The 14,089-nt window shown below is 35.1% G+C and overlaps 1 protein-coding gene across 1 annotated transcript in view; it reads left to right on the top strand.

Annotated features, from left to right (window-relative positions):
- UBR1 (ubiquitin protein ligase E3 component n-recognin 1) overlaps window positions 1-14,089 on the top strand; it is a 60,389-nt gene that overhangs the window by 9,096 nt on the left and 37,204 nt on the right. Inside the window, exons 2-12 of the mRNA XM_066551604.1 lie at window positions 2,363-2,619; window positions 4,724-4,802; window positions 6,120-6,230; window positions 7,622-7,752; window positions 8,761-8,902; window positions 9,424-9,486; window positions 9,782-9,905; window positions 11,637-11,744; window positions 12,192-12,280; window positions 12,979-13,077; window positions 13,764-13,921. Of these exons, the coding sequence (XP_066407701.1) occupies window positions 2,363-2,619; window positions 4,724-4,802; window positions 6,120-6,230; window positions 7,622-7,752; window positions 8,761-8,902; window positions 9,424-9,486; window positions 9,782-9,905; window positions 11,637-11,744; window positions 12,192-12,280; window positions 12,979-13,077; window positions 13,764-13,921 (1,361 nt within the window). The remainder of the gene's footprint in view (window positions 1-2,362; window positions 2,620-4,723; window positions 4,803-6,119; window positions 6,231-7,621; window positions 7,753-8,760; window positions 8,903-9,423; window positions 9,487-9,781; window positions 9,906-11,636; window positions 11,745-12,191; window positions 12,281-12,978; window positions 13,078-13,763; window positions 13,922-14,089) is intronic.

The following is a 14,089-nucleotide window of genomic DNA, read 5'->3' as shown; positions in this document are numbered from 1 at the left end:
ATGATGCAGTATAGGTAAGATAAAACAAAAACTAGTTACAGGAGGACAAGTGTTTAAGCAGAAACACTAAATTATGAAGTTTAATTATGATAAGAATAATTCACTTCCACTCATTTAAATCAGATGCATAAAAAATAAACACACGATCAAGTAATTCCATTTTCGTCTACCTCTTACCATTGAATATCTTTCTCAGAACCATCAGCTGTGTGTGATTTTTTTTGTTTTTGTTTTGTTTTTTCAGTGTTAATATGCAAGTATCTGATAAATTTGGATTTAATTTCTAGTTCTTTTTTGCAATTTAATGTCTTTATGCCCTGGGTAAGCATCACTTTTATTTAATAAAAGTGTTGCTAGGTAGTTGAAAAATTTGAATAACTTTATTAAAATAAAAAGGCACCCATTTAATTTGTTTCATTTTCTTTTTGTTCCTCACATCTGAATGTGAAAATAAATGCATACCTATATATTTGAGTGCATGTATGTATATGTATACAGATTGCATATGTATTATGTGTGTATGTATGCTACAGCTTTTATGACCAATACAATAATTTCAGTGGTGCTTACTGCTTAGGTGAAATTCTGGAACAAAACCAGATTTATTTGTTAGCATTGGAATTAAAATAACTGGCTCCTTTCAATTCATGGATGGGTCTACATTTTCAGATAGTAATGGATAGGTTTGAATGCTTTGTGGTTCAAGGAATCTGATTAGACTGATCAAGTTGCTGCACTCTCAAAATAAGAATATTCTAATATGATTGTGGGCAAATCCACTGTTCTGCTTGACCACATTATCCATGGCTTATCTTTTTCATCAGCTTCTGCCATGCATTTTCACCATGATAAATGATGTAATGGGCTACCTAAGGGTAATGCTGAGGAAGATTAATGGCCAAATAAATAAATAAAGGATTGAGGATTTTTTACTTTTCACATAAAAAGTTATGTCATCTACTTCTTTGACCCTTCTTTCAGTCTGAACCCTTTGGTGGTTGCTTTGCTCGTTCCCTGCTTGCTGACCTGGAGAAAATACCCTTTAAAGCTTTATGAATTTACATATGTATTTTTTTTTCTTGCACTCATCTTCAATCTTTTGTGCAGTTTTGGGCCCCACAATATAAGAACGATGCAAACCTATTGGAGGGCAGCAAGGACGGCAAAGGGCCTAGAGGGGAGCTGTATGAAGAGCAGCTGGGGTCACTTGGTCCATTCAGCCTGGAGGAGACTGAGGGGAGACTTCACTGCAGTCTGCAACTGCCTTGTGAGGGCAGGAGGAGGAGCAGGCACTCATCTCTCCTCTGTGGTGACCAGTGACAGAACCTGAGGGAACAGCATAAGATTGCATCAGGAGAGATTTGGGTTGGATATTACGAGAAAGCTTTTCCACCGAAGCGTGGCTTGGTACTGGAACAAGCTTCCTGGAGAAGTGGTTGTGGCTCCAGTCTTGCCAGAGTTCCAGAAGCATTTGGACAATGCTCTTAGGCACTCACTGTGGTTCTTGGGGTTGTCCTGTTTTGGACTTAAAGGTCCTTGTGAGTCTGTTCCAACTTAGCATATTCTGTGATATGTGGATTTTAACCAAGGTGGTGTTTGAAAGGATGTTCTCTTTTAGAGCCTTGACTGATTTGCAATAGGAAGAACCAAAAGTTATTTCTAAATCATGGGAATAATATGAAAAAAAGTACTATTCTGAATTGAAAGAAATAGGACAATTGGAGAGAACTGTTTGGAGAAGTAAATCACTTGGAAGTGAAGTTATGGACTAAGAACCTCAAGTCAAAATACAAATACTTTCATTAATTGTCTTACAAAAAAGAAATTGCATTTTAGCCTGGTTTGCCAATGACACTAAGCTTGTATGATCATTTGGGCTCTTTCTTCCTCAGCAGCTATTGACCTCTAATGATCAGTTCAACAAGGCTTTCAGAAGACCATTAAGTTGGTACATGTTTTGTGACTATCAGCAGGCAAAGGAGTGAATCCCAAACTTTTCCCAGCTGTGGCAATTCTTTCCATTTGTCAGCAGTTGAACAGACATCAAACTTTGTGTATTGGTTGGCCTGTGGGGGAAGTGTGTAGTTGAAAATTATTTAGTGCATGGGTTTCTCTAACACTGTAACACTGCACTTGCCAGCTCTTGCCTTAGAGTGTTTTTAGTAGAAGACTTCAAAGGAACAGAGGTGGTGGAAAATAGCAGAGAAATCATTGGAAATCCATGGTTTCTTTGATTTTATTGCTCAAAGAACTGACTTCTGATGTAGGAAAGAATTCTGAATTCACAGTAGGAGTGTGTAATCCTATTTTCTTTATATTTCCTTATTTGTTTGTTTATCCATGGGTGTACTTTTTGTTGCAGTGGTGTGATGAAAGATTCGACTTCCAAGCTACATTTTTACAGTGCTTGGCAAAACATGTGCCAAATATTTACTCTGCTGAAATGGACCCCTTGGTGGAGAAACAAGAAGAAATGGTCCAGGCAGCAATATTATACCCCCTGGAATGTTATTTGTTTGGGGAGGACCCAGATATGTTCCTGGAGAAACTACAGCAGAGTGGAACCTCCCAGCTGTGTGGAAAGGTGTTCAAAGGAGGGGAGACAACGTACTCCTGCAGGTGAGGATGAGGGTGTGTTGTCATCAGTGTTCCCATCTGAGATAATGGAGCAAAGTGCTTTAATAAAATCAGTTGTGCTGCTAACTAGACATTGCTTGTGTCATGGGACTTCTTTGTTTAACTAATGTTGGCATTTGTTTCCCATTTCAAACCACTTTAGAGCGAGGAAAATTGTGTATGAAAAGAGGCTTTGGCAGAGAAATGGGGAGGGAAATGGAAAAGTTACTAAAAGTACTGAAAGCTGTTTGTTAAAAGTGTTGGATGATAATGTATGAATATGGAGTCTGTGCCTGAATTGAGGGATACAGTACTCACCCTTTCAAAGTCTGAAAAAGAATCCAGCATTTCTGAGCATCATCAGTCCTTTGCTTTGGGAATAGCTGTGTGAGCAATGGTAATTTTTCACCTTTTTTTCTCATCCTGCAGTATATTAAAGGTGGCAGCTCATTGATTTGATAGAATTAATTTTATTAATTCCTATTAATACTAATACATTAATGAGTATCATGAATAAAATATATTATTAAAAAGCTAGCAGTGTTTGTGGTGGATGTTAAGATTGCAACAGTTCTGGCAATTGATGAGCATTGATATGATGTTATTGCCATAGTTTATTCTAATTTTCAGTTTATTTTAAAAGCTTAAAACATTTAATTAGAAATAGTAAGAGAATATTATTAAGGATGAAAAGCACTATCAGTAAAAAAATCCATCCCTTAGAATTTAGGAAGTGTCAAAATAAAAGCTCTCTATATACTTTGTTTATGAGTTTCCCTGTAAAGTTTTAATCAATCACATACTCTTCAGCCTTTTCTAGGAATCAGCTAGTGTTGTGCATGAAAGGAGAATGGTCTTTGAAGAAGTCCTGCTGTGTATACTAGAAAGTGTATAGTGAGTGGGACAGCTGCACGAAGGAAAAAGCAGGACAAGGCAGTTCAGTGCTGTTAGAACAAGAATAATTTTCTTCCTACCTCTCCAGAGTTCATGTATGGTAGCAGGCAAAGAGACAAAGCTAAATGTCTGAGTTGGTCTCTTTCTTATTTTTTTGAGTTGCAGTCCTGCAAAAATGTGGTAGTATTTATACAAAGTACTGTATTGTACTACTGCAACTGAAGCTAGGTATCTGTTTGCTTTAGGCTTCTAAAATACTAAAAACAAAAGATATTCTGCGGTTCCAAAATCTGAATGTCTTGAATTTCAGATCTAGCAGGCACTTCTACCTCCATTTACTTTGATTCATCTTTCAGTAGATTTATGGTAATAAATTAATGTTACAGAAGTATTAAATTGTTGTAATGATTATTATAATCTGAAGGTTTGGAAAGAAGCTATTTCTGTAATCAGAATTACCATGATATTTTAGTTGTAAATGAGGCTTGAACTAAATGTTGAACAATGGTCTAGAGTAAAAAATTTGATATGTTGTCATTCAGCACCTGTCATCCACATTTTGTATAGAATTAAAATGCATTTAAAGAAAAAAAAGTCCATGTTTTAAGGAAAAAGGCAATGTATAAAAGTATGTATGTGAAACAGAGGATAAAATGGAATTAGATTGCCCATGAGTGTAATTCTCTATTTTCAGGTTATTGAAATGCATGAGTGAAACTTTACAAGTTACATTTCAAAGTATGCATTCCTAGCTTATTTAGTGAGGAATTCTTTTCAGACTTTAACTTCTGTTTTAAAAGTTAGAAACATAATCCTAGTAGAAGTATAGCAAAAGTTTAATGAGCAAACTGACTACTGATTGATGTTGGAAACAATAATAAAGGTTAATTCAGAGTCCTCACTGGTTTTCCTAGCTGCTTATTCTTAGCAAAACCAGAAAAAGTTTTGCTAAGGAAGTTTTGAAAGTGGAAATTGAGCATGTTTTTGACAGAATTTGATGTAAGAGATTTCAGCACATGGTTCAAACTTAACAAGACTGGTTATTCCATGTCACAGAAGAATGATGAAAAACAATGTTTTTATAATTTGAATCTGTTGTTAATCTCAATTTTTCTTTTTTTTTTTTGAACAACATATTCTTTTGTGCATTAAAATTTCAGGTGTTTGTTTTAGAAAGTTTTCCACTTATCATTTCCACTTATCTCTGTTGCAGAGACTGTGCAGTTGATCCAACTTGTGTGCTCTGTATTGACTGCTTCCAGAATAGCATTCACAAGAACCACCGGTACAAGGTAGGAAAATCTTAGTTTAAGAAGTGGTACTTGTAGCTTTAGAGAAGTTCTTTTGAGACTATAATGAGCTGCATATAAACCATTAGTAATTTTATTATTGAAAAAATAAATTCTGGAATTTATGAATTAATCTGTCTTGTGTTTTTAGCTATGTTAAGCTTCTTCTAAGAACAGCAACTTGCTAATTGCAGAAACAAAGGAGTGTTTATTAATGCATACAGCATTATTCTCTTTGGCAGTTTCATGGAAGTGTAGGTCAGAGCAAAGAGCTGTGACTGAAAATGGCAGTCCTAAGTCCTAGTCAGTTTTGTTGGGATATAAGTAAGGTGAAAACCCAGGGAAAGCTGACCGTAATGATTACAAAGCACTTTGGAGCCACAGCTGGGCTGAGAAGCTGTTGTCATTTCTGTGTTTTACAGTAAATTCTTCAGGCAGAACATCAGCTATGGAAGTAGGTAGTTTAGATGGGAGCAGATTTGTAGCATTTTCATCTAAAGAATACAAAATGTGCCCTTTATAGATTCATAGAATAATTTATGTTGGCAGGGACCTAAGGAGGTCACCTAGTCCAGCCTCCTGCTCAAAGCATGTCGAATTAGATAATCTTATTTTAAAATGCTTCAGGTAAATAACAGATTTTTGAATGTCCTTTTATTGGGTCAGAGTTTTTTTAGAGTTATTACAAGATTGGGGATTTGGAGGAAGCTAAGGATAATTGGTTTTGCCTTGAGTTTTGTCTGAACTTTTTGCCAAAATGGAGGCTCAGAATTTGTACTCTTCTGAAAGTGCACTGCAAAGTTAAAGTTATAAAAATGTATTTAGATGCTGATTGTGTCATCTTTTCTTTGGTTAGAACTACTACTAACTGTCTGTTTAATGTGCACATTGTTTTTTTATATTATTTTCTAACTTGGTGAAGTAATTTTAAAGAAGGCGTAGCTTTGCTATTATTTTGTGAATAAACCCAGAAATATTTTGCATTTATAAATAAGAACACTCATCAGTCATAGGCTTTTTCACTTACTTTCAAGTTAAATTTATTTAGGTCTTGCATACCTTTCTGTAGTAGCAATTTATTTATTTCTTTATTTTCTGCTCAAAAAATTTATCTTTTACCGCCCTTCTCCTTTGAGGGGGGGTAAAAGATAAACTTTTAACAGATAAAAAGTTTCCTTTTATCTAAAAAAAGTTGTGGTAAGACTCTTCTGTTTTTAGGTAGATATTTATATTTGTAGTTTATTTAAATAATTCACAATGCCTATTTTCCTCCTGCTTTTTATGGCCATATTTCATTACTGAAATACATGGTTTTTCCAGATGCATAGCTCCACTGGAGGTGGATTTTGTGACTGTGGGGATACGGAGGCATGGAAGGCTGGACCGCTGTGTACTAAACATGAGCCTGGAGCATCAAGTTCTCCAAAAGAAGTAAGAACATTGCTTAAAGTGAAATAAAAAAAATTTGTAAATGTTACCTTCTTATTTTAAAAAGTGCTTATTCCTCTATATGTCTTGTATAACTCATGTAACAAGTTCAGTCAAGTTGAATCAGGATTTCCTTGGTCAAGGTGTTTGGGTTCAAACATGTATATTAGACATCCTTTGGTTTTTTTGCTTTTTGTTTGCAGGCAGTTTCATCTACCTGTCTTGTGTGCTTGAGTCTTTCATTTGGAATTGAAATTGCACTCTCTTGTTCTTTTTCTTGCAAAGTATATTAGTTCTCATTTACAAATAATTGGTTTCCCAGCAGTTAGCAAATGTTTAGAAGTTTGATTTTATTTTTTTCTGTTTTCTACATTACTGCATTACTGAACAATTGAATTGGTCAGTTACTTCTGGCGTGTGATCTGTCACTATGACTAAAAATAATGTTCTGTGCCTTGAAACTAACCTTTTATGCTAGGATGTCTCATGGTTATTGTACCTGGTAAAAGAGCATATTAACAAAAATATGCCATCTTACAAGGAATTCTTAAAGACAATGTAGAAAAATCAGCTGCTTCAGGTAAAATTTGGGGTTTTTTTCAGAGTCCTTCATTCTGAGATAATTTAGGATGAAAAAAACCTCAGCATTTGTCATTGTAAGCAGACCCCAAATCCCTGATGGTTTTGTAGCAAACATACTGTTATTTATGTTCCAGTTCAAAAGTCGAGTGGAAAAGGAATAAAAAGCACTGGCCTTACAGAAAAATGAATCAAAGTTTTCCTTCACTTTTTTGTCCTTCTTTTTGAAGAAAGTTAATGGATTTCGGAGATAAAAATGGTTGAAGCTGCAATAAGGAGTGATTTGTTTATCAGGGGAGCTTGTTGCTTGGTCTGCACTGGAAACTTTTAAATATCTATGGGACTGCAGAAAGCTGTTAACAGCTTTTTTGAATGCAAATTAAAAAAAAAGCTAAGAAAATTATAAAAAATAAAAAATTAAAGAAGTATTTTTAGAAAAGAAAGTAACACATTTGATGAGGCCTTTCATATTCTAGGCCTAGATAAAACATGGATGCATAAAGAAAGGTATATGAAACTGTTGGAGTACTACTGAGAGCCCTTGCAATGAAGTAACTTTGAAAAGAAGACATTAGGTGAGGTTAATGTGCTTGAAAATTGTGAAAAAGATTATTTCCTGATTATAGTACACGTATGTATATATAAAATTTACAGTATGTATGTATAGTAAAATGTACAGTATTATATATGTATATAATATACAGTATGTATATATTATAGTATAATTTCCTATAATATTAATAAGGTACTATATCAACCCCCATTTAATTTTTTTTAGGTTCTTTGCCATGTTAATATTATCTCATGTTTTACAGAATTCTGAATGTCAGTTGAATGAAGAAATTATGGAGCATTCTAGAAAAGTGTTTCCCTCTGTGATAAAATACATTGTAGATATGCTTATCTGGGAGGAAGAGAAGGAACTACCTGAGGAGCTCACCATTAGGTAGGGAGTATTTCCAACTTTCTTTTCAATTCATTAGCAACTTGGATTATAATGTTGCCTGAAATAGTCTCATACTCATGCAGACATTAGTGCTGAAATCCCTGTAAACAGCGCTGTGGCATATATGACCTAGAGTTATGAAGAGAAAAGCTTTTAATACTTCATGGGAAAAGTAATGTGTGACTGTCCTCCCTCAGTCACTGAAGAGAATTGCTCCTGAGCCAGCCTGATCTACAGTGAAATGGCAGGATCTTGGTGCAGGGGAGGAATTGTCAGGCGTGGAGAGACCCACCAGGTGCCATTGGCTGTCTTGAGAGACACTGATGGGGTGCTAAGGGGCAGGGGAGCAGAACTGAGCTGGCAGATTTTCAAGGATGCTTTCCACAGTGCTTGAGAGAAAGATGTGGACAAACCTATTAGCAAGGTCTGTTGCAGTAGGACAATGGCTAATGGTTTGAAACTCAAGGAGGGTAGATTTAGGATAAATACAGGAAGAAATTTTTTACAATGATGGCGGTGAAACACTGGAACTGGTTGCCCAGAGGGTTGGTGGATGCACCATCCCTGGAAACATTCAAGGTCATGTCGGATGGGACTCTGAGCAACCTGATCTAGTTGAAAATGTCCCTGCTCATTGCAGGGGGGCTGGGCTAGATGAACTTTAAAGGTCCCCTCCAACTCAAACCATTCTGTGATTCTGTGAAAATGGAAGAAGGCTGTGTATCACATTAAAAAACAAATGGGTTCATAAAACAGCAGAGAAAGGAAATTATAAGACAATATCAAATAACTTCAAAACTTCTCTTTTGTACTTGATACATAATTTCTATGGCTTTTTCTGGCACAGATGGTGGGGGGTGTCATTAGCATGAAGAATATGCTTGATTTATTTGAATAACTTTTTAAATTGTATTTGGCATTCATCTCAAGGTATCAATTAAGCTGTATTTGAAAGGACACTATTTACAATTTTACTTTCATTTGTATGATATGTTACCTTTTTCCCAGCAGAGAGAAGGTAGACAGCTACTACTGTGTCCTTTTCAATGATGAACACCATTCTTATGATCATGTCATCTACAGCCTGCAAAGGGCACTTGGCTGTGAACTTGGTGAAGCCCAGTTGCATACAACTGCCATAGATAAAGAGGTTAGTGCATTTGGGATATCAGAGAGTCACCTTCTAGTCATTAAGAGTTACTGCTATAGTCACTTGGTTATAGAATCTTTGTTTCTGGTTGCTGGAGCTTGAGGAAGGAAAGGCACATGGCTGAGCAACTCTTAGTCAAAACTTGTTCCCCAGGTGTGGAGAACTTGTTTAGGAAGCATGCATCTCTGGTTATACTCTGCTATTTCATGTACTTTGTGCCAGGAGGAAAGTTGATATGGTTTGTGTTCAAAGTATTGTGCAGAAATCTCTTTTATCTGTTTTAATGTGTACATGAATTTTCCTTAAGATATCCAGAGTTTACTTGGTCGTTGTGTTGTTGATTTGGATAGTGTTTTTCCTACAATGATGTTAATTTTTATTTGCTTCTTGGTGTTTAATAGCACTGTGAGTGGTGTTGGGCCCTGTTTTTTTGCTATGTATTAAAAACATAGTAAGGATCGGACTTGTGATCCTTTGGGTTTGCTTTGTATTGGTCTCATGCTCAGTATTTTCTTAAACAGGGTCGTAGAGCTGTTAAGGCAGGACATTATGCCTCTTGTCAGGAAGCAAAAGAAGAAATTAAGGTAACCTCCTAAAGTAATTTTCACAAAAAAACACCCCATACCAGCCTAATTAGTATTGACACTGAGCACTTTTGTCTGCCATACAGTCTTTAGCTTAGTACTTCCATGGTTTTATAATTTGCCTGTGAACTTTTTGGAATTGAATTTACAGTACCACATTTGAGATAGATATCTTCAGAAATAAATCATCAAACTGTTTTCTTTGTTTTGCTTGGGAGAGATGGTGGGGAGTGAAAATAAAGAATTAAATAATGTTACTTTATTTTATATGCACTAATATTTACCTGACTCCTAGAGGCATTCTGAAAATGTTTCTCAACGGCCTCTTCACGTGGAGGTTCTGCATGCTGATGTTATGGCACATCAGAAGTTTGCCTTGCGCCTTGGTTCTTGGCTGAACAAACTCATGAGCTATTCAAGTAAGCATTGCTGGGTTTTGTTAAAATAATGCCATACCAGGATTTGAATAAATTAAGCAGTGTTATATATGATATTCCCTTAATTAAAATACTTTGATGTTGTTTCTAATTAGAAAATTATTACTGCAGTAGCATGGGTGATGATATCCGTTAGCAAGGTTATGAATAGCAGTACTTTTCTTCTTGTTGAAATAAATGTGTTTGTTTCCCTGATGGAACGCTACCTCGAAGTTTTATTATTCTCACTTTTAGCATCACACACACTCAGTCTGTGACTCCTTTACTTAAAAGCTTCCCTCCTCAGTGCTGGTGGAAACCCACAGAGCATCTCTGTCTGTCAGTGGAAACATACATCCTCTGCTTACATCAATTTCTGCTTCAGATTTGATAGCTGTGATTCATTAGAAAGTGGCAATAAAACAAATATTAAAATCTTAATTAAATTTTTTTCCCAGTACTGGAAAGTCTATTTGAAGCTTTCAAACATTGTGCTGGTGTTTGATGATGCTTATGGTTTTAAAGATTTCTGAATCAATGTACTTTTGATTTGTTACTATTTTTTTCATACCTGTATCTTGCCACACTAAAGCCATTATAAAATTTCTCCACACAATACAAATATGAATAGATTAAACTCTAATCACTTCTTGTCCTCCTCCTTGATAGATCAATCTGGTGGTCTGCTTTGGCCCCTTTGTAAGCTTCAATGAAGTGAATTTCTTCTAAGATTTTCTGAATGCTTGCTTGAAATACACAGATCAGAACTGTACTTTTTTGTAATTCTTTACAGTGTTTTACAAGTTTTAGTCTTCTGTTCTTTTCAAGTTTGTATTTATTTTGGCAACAGTATTTTCTTGCTGTTCTGAATTCTTCAGACAGTTCTTTCAGTTGGTGCAAGTTTTTTGAGTGTGGATTATTTCAAAGTTTCTAGTGAAAGTTTGATTTTTATCCAGGTCAGTTAACAGATACTTTTATGTTTTAGAAGAGTCTCTAAGTACAAAGATTGAAGTCAAACATTCCTGTCCTTCTGGATTATATACACAGAGGCTTTATGAGCCTGATGTTCCATACTCAGCTGGAACCTTTGCGTGGTCTGGTGGTTCCTGTTCTTCTCATGGCTTTGTTTCAAGTGGTAGAACATGGATCAAGAAACATTTAATAATGTTTATTTCCAGGTTGTTAGGAATTTGATTCATGACTCTTCATGACTTTTCCTTTTCAAATTAGTAACATAAGGTCTCATTTTGGAACATTAAAAACCCGAAGTTGACTGCAATGTGTTGTTCTCCAAAACTGCTTCAAGTACTGTGTCTACTGATAGGTGCAAGAAAATACAAAAGAATTTCTGAAATTCTACAAAAGAATGACTTTCAAGGCCTGAGGCAGTGACCAACAGAAACTTGCCTAGTCCTGAGCATTTCTATTCTGGCATAGTAAAGGCTTCTTGTGGATCTGCTTTGCAAAGCTGTCTCAGTAATTTTCATTTTAAAATGCTCTTCTGCATCACAGGATTTATTAAATTAGGTAGGCAAGTATAAGAGGAAAAAATCAGTGAGGCAAAGCATATATGGAAGTATATCCATTGAGAAAAAATGTTAAAAGTAATTCTTACTTAACTGCCTTCTTTTTTTCTTCTTTTAAGTAATAGAATTATGTAATTCTAAACTTCTTGTGTCATATAATTTAATTATTGAAACATTCTTGTACAAATGAGTAGTTTCATCCCTACAGGTGACTTTCGCCAGATCTTTTGTCAAATATGTCTCAAGGAAGAAGCTGGTTCTGAAAAGCCCTGCTTTATAAGCAAGTTGATGCTATGGGATGCAAGGCTTCATAAAGGTTTGTTTATCCATGTTGCTAAAAACTAAAGATTTGTCAAATTAATTTTTCACGTGTGTAACATAGATCAATATGAGTGCTATGCATGTAGAATTACAGTTCTTTTTTTTTTGTTACAGTTTTTATACAGCCTTAATTTTTACAGCTGTGCTAACTTATATTTGGGATATATATTTGCCACCTCAATTTGTCCTGCTTCATGTATCTTGAAAAATCTTTTTACAAAATGCAACCTGACACTGAGTGACTTGATTACTTGATGTTTGAAATACATACCAATAAATGTCAAAACCCAAAAGTAATTAATAACTTTGTTCATATGCTTCATAACCATTTCAAGACTTTCAATGATTTTTTAATTATAGTTTAGTAATTGGTTCCTGTTTTTCCACAAAAAGCTGCATCTTAGTACAACAATGTGACATGCATTGTATTGGCTCTTCGCAGGGGCAAGGAAGGTTCTTCATGAACTTATCTTCAGTAGTTTTTTCATGGAAATGGAATACAAAAAATTTTTTGCTGTTGAATTTGTGAAGGTAAATGGTTTAATTTTTATGCTATGAATTTGTACTAGCTTTATGAAATTTCCCCCCAAACTGAAAATTCTTTCAATATAAATAGGGAATTTAAACAAGCAGAACCTCAAAAACTGTCTCAGCCCTTATTGGAGTGCAGTTAATTAATTCCCATATCACTGGTTTGTTCCTTAATCCCATGTAGGGATATGCTTGTTTGATTGCCATATTGTTATTATTCTGTGTATATTTTGAAATGCCAGATGAACTGCAACTGAAATTGGTCTTTCTTTTTGAAAATTCGATACAATAATTAAGAAATATACAAAACATAAAACAAAGTGTGTTTTGTTTTAGGGTGATACTTTTTAATTCTGATAAAGATGATTGATACTTTTTGATTTTCTCTGGACTGAAACAAAGCAAACAAAGACTTGCATTACCCATTGCACATGTCTTTTACAGGCAGTTGTTGAACAACTATCCATGCAGTTCATTGCAAGAAATAATTCTGTTTGCAATCTGACAAATCAGTTACATTTGTGCTTATCTTCAGTGGGGTCCATACTGACTTGCTTTGGTGCATTGAGGATATTGTGCTGTTTTTCTTGGCGTTTCTATTAGGGGGGAGAGACACACTGAGATGTAATTCTTGTGAATAAAAAAGTAAACATTTTTGCTAACATTTGTTTAATATCCCCAATACTCTCTTTTTCTAGTATTACAAGGCATTGCAAAAGGAATACATCAGTGATGATCATGACAGATTTCTCTCTGTGACAGCGCTCTCAGTTCAGATGTTCACTGTACCTACTCTGGTATGTACAGCTTGGCTCTGCTGGAGGTGTAAAATAAGTTGGAGAATTGCTAGTAGTGCCACCTTTGCAGATTGTTGTATTTGGCAGGGAGACTTTATGCATTGCTGAGTTGAATATGAATGATTTTGAGATTTGTGAAAGCCGATGTGAAAGCAGGAGCTTGAGTTGATGTGAAAATTCATTACAGAACATAGAGGGAATGCAAATAAGTATAAGTTCCTGACACATTGTACTCTGCATTAACTTTGTGTATTTATTTACTGCTCACATTTACTTGTCTATGTGACTTTCAAAACAGGGCAAGGGGGTAAAAAATGGTTAAATGTCTTCTTGTGGGGGTGAAATATGGGGAGGAAGTATATCTATAACTTTTAAAAGTTATATGTTTCTTAGCTGAAGTACTAATGTAAAAATTCTTTTCTGCATGATCTTTCTAGAAAAAAAACCGGTATATCCATTATATAGATGCTGTCAGAATTGAACAAACATACATAGTTGTTGAACAAACTTTGTAGTTGATAGCAGTTGTGTTCCTGTGCAATAAATACTGTGGGATTTTTTTATCTTGTGCTCTTTGCAAATGCTTAAAAGAATTTTTAATGAGGAAGATGGATTCAAAGGAAAAAATCTTTTGATGATAACATTAACAAAAACAGGAAGAAAAATATTTCACTTTGTTCTTGCAGGCCCGACATCTAATTGAAGAGCAAAATGTAATCACCACCATTACAGAGACACTCCTAGAAGTGCTTCCAGAGTACCTAGACAAAAATGACAAGTTCAACTTCCAAGGCTACAGTCAAGACAAACTGACCCGGGTATATTCAGTAATATATGACCTCAGGTAAGTGTAAGGGTGAGAAGCTAGAGCAGCTCAAACATACTGGTAGCATGATGAGGTGTTTCAATACAGAGTCTGATGATAAAACTGCTTTAAAATCAAAGCCAAACCCCTCAAAAAACCTACATGATATCTTAATATTTTCTTTTCTTTTCAATGGAACCTTAAAAT

This window comes from Molothrus aeneus, chromosome 6 (genome assembly GCF_037042795.1).
Source record: "Molothrus aeneus isolate 106 chromosome 6, BPBGC_Maene_1.0, whole genome shotgun sequence".
NCBI classification, from domain to species: Eukaryota; Metazoa; Chordata; class Aves; order Passeriformes; family Icteridae; genus Molothrus; species Molothrus aeneus.
This window is presented reverse-complemented; position numbering and strand designations above follow the sequence as displayed.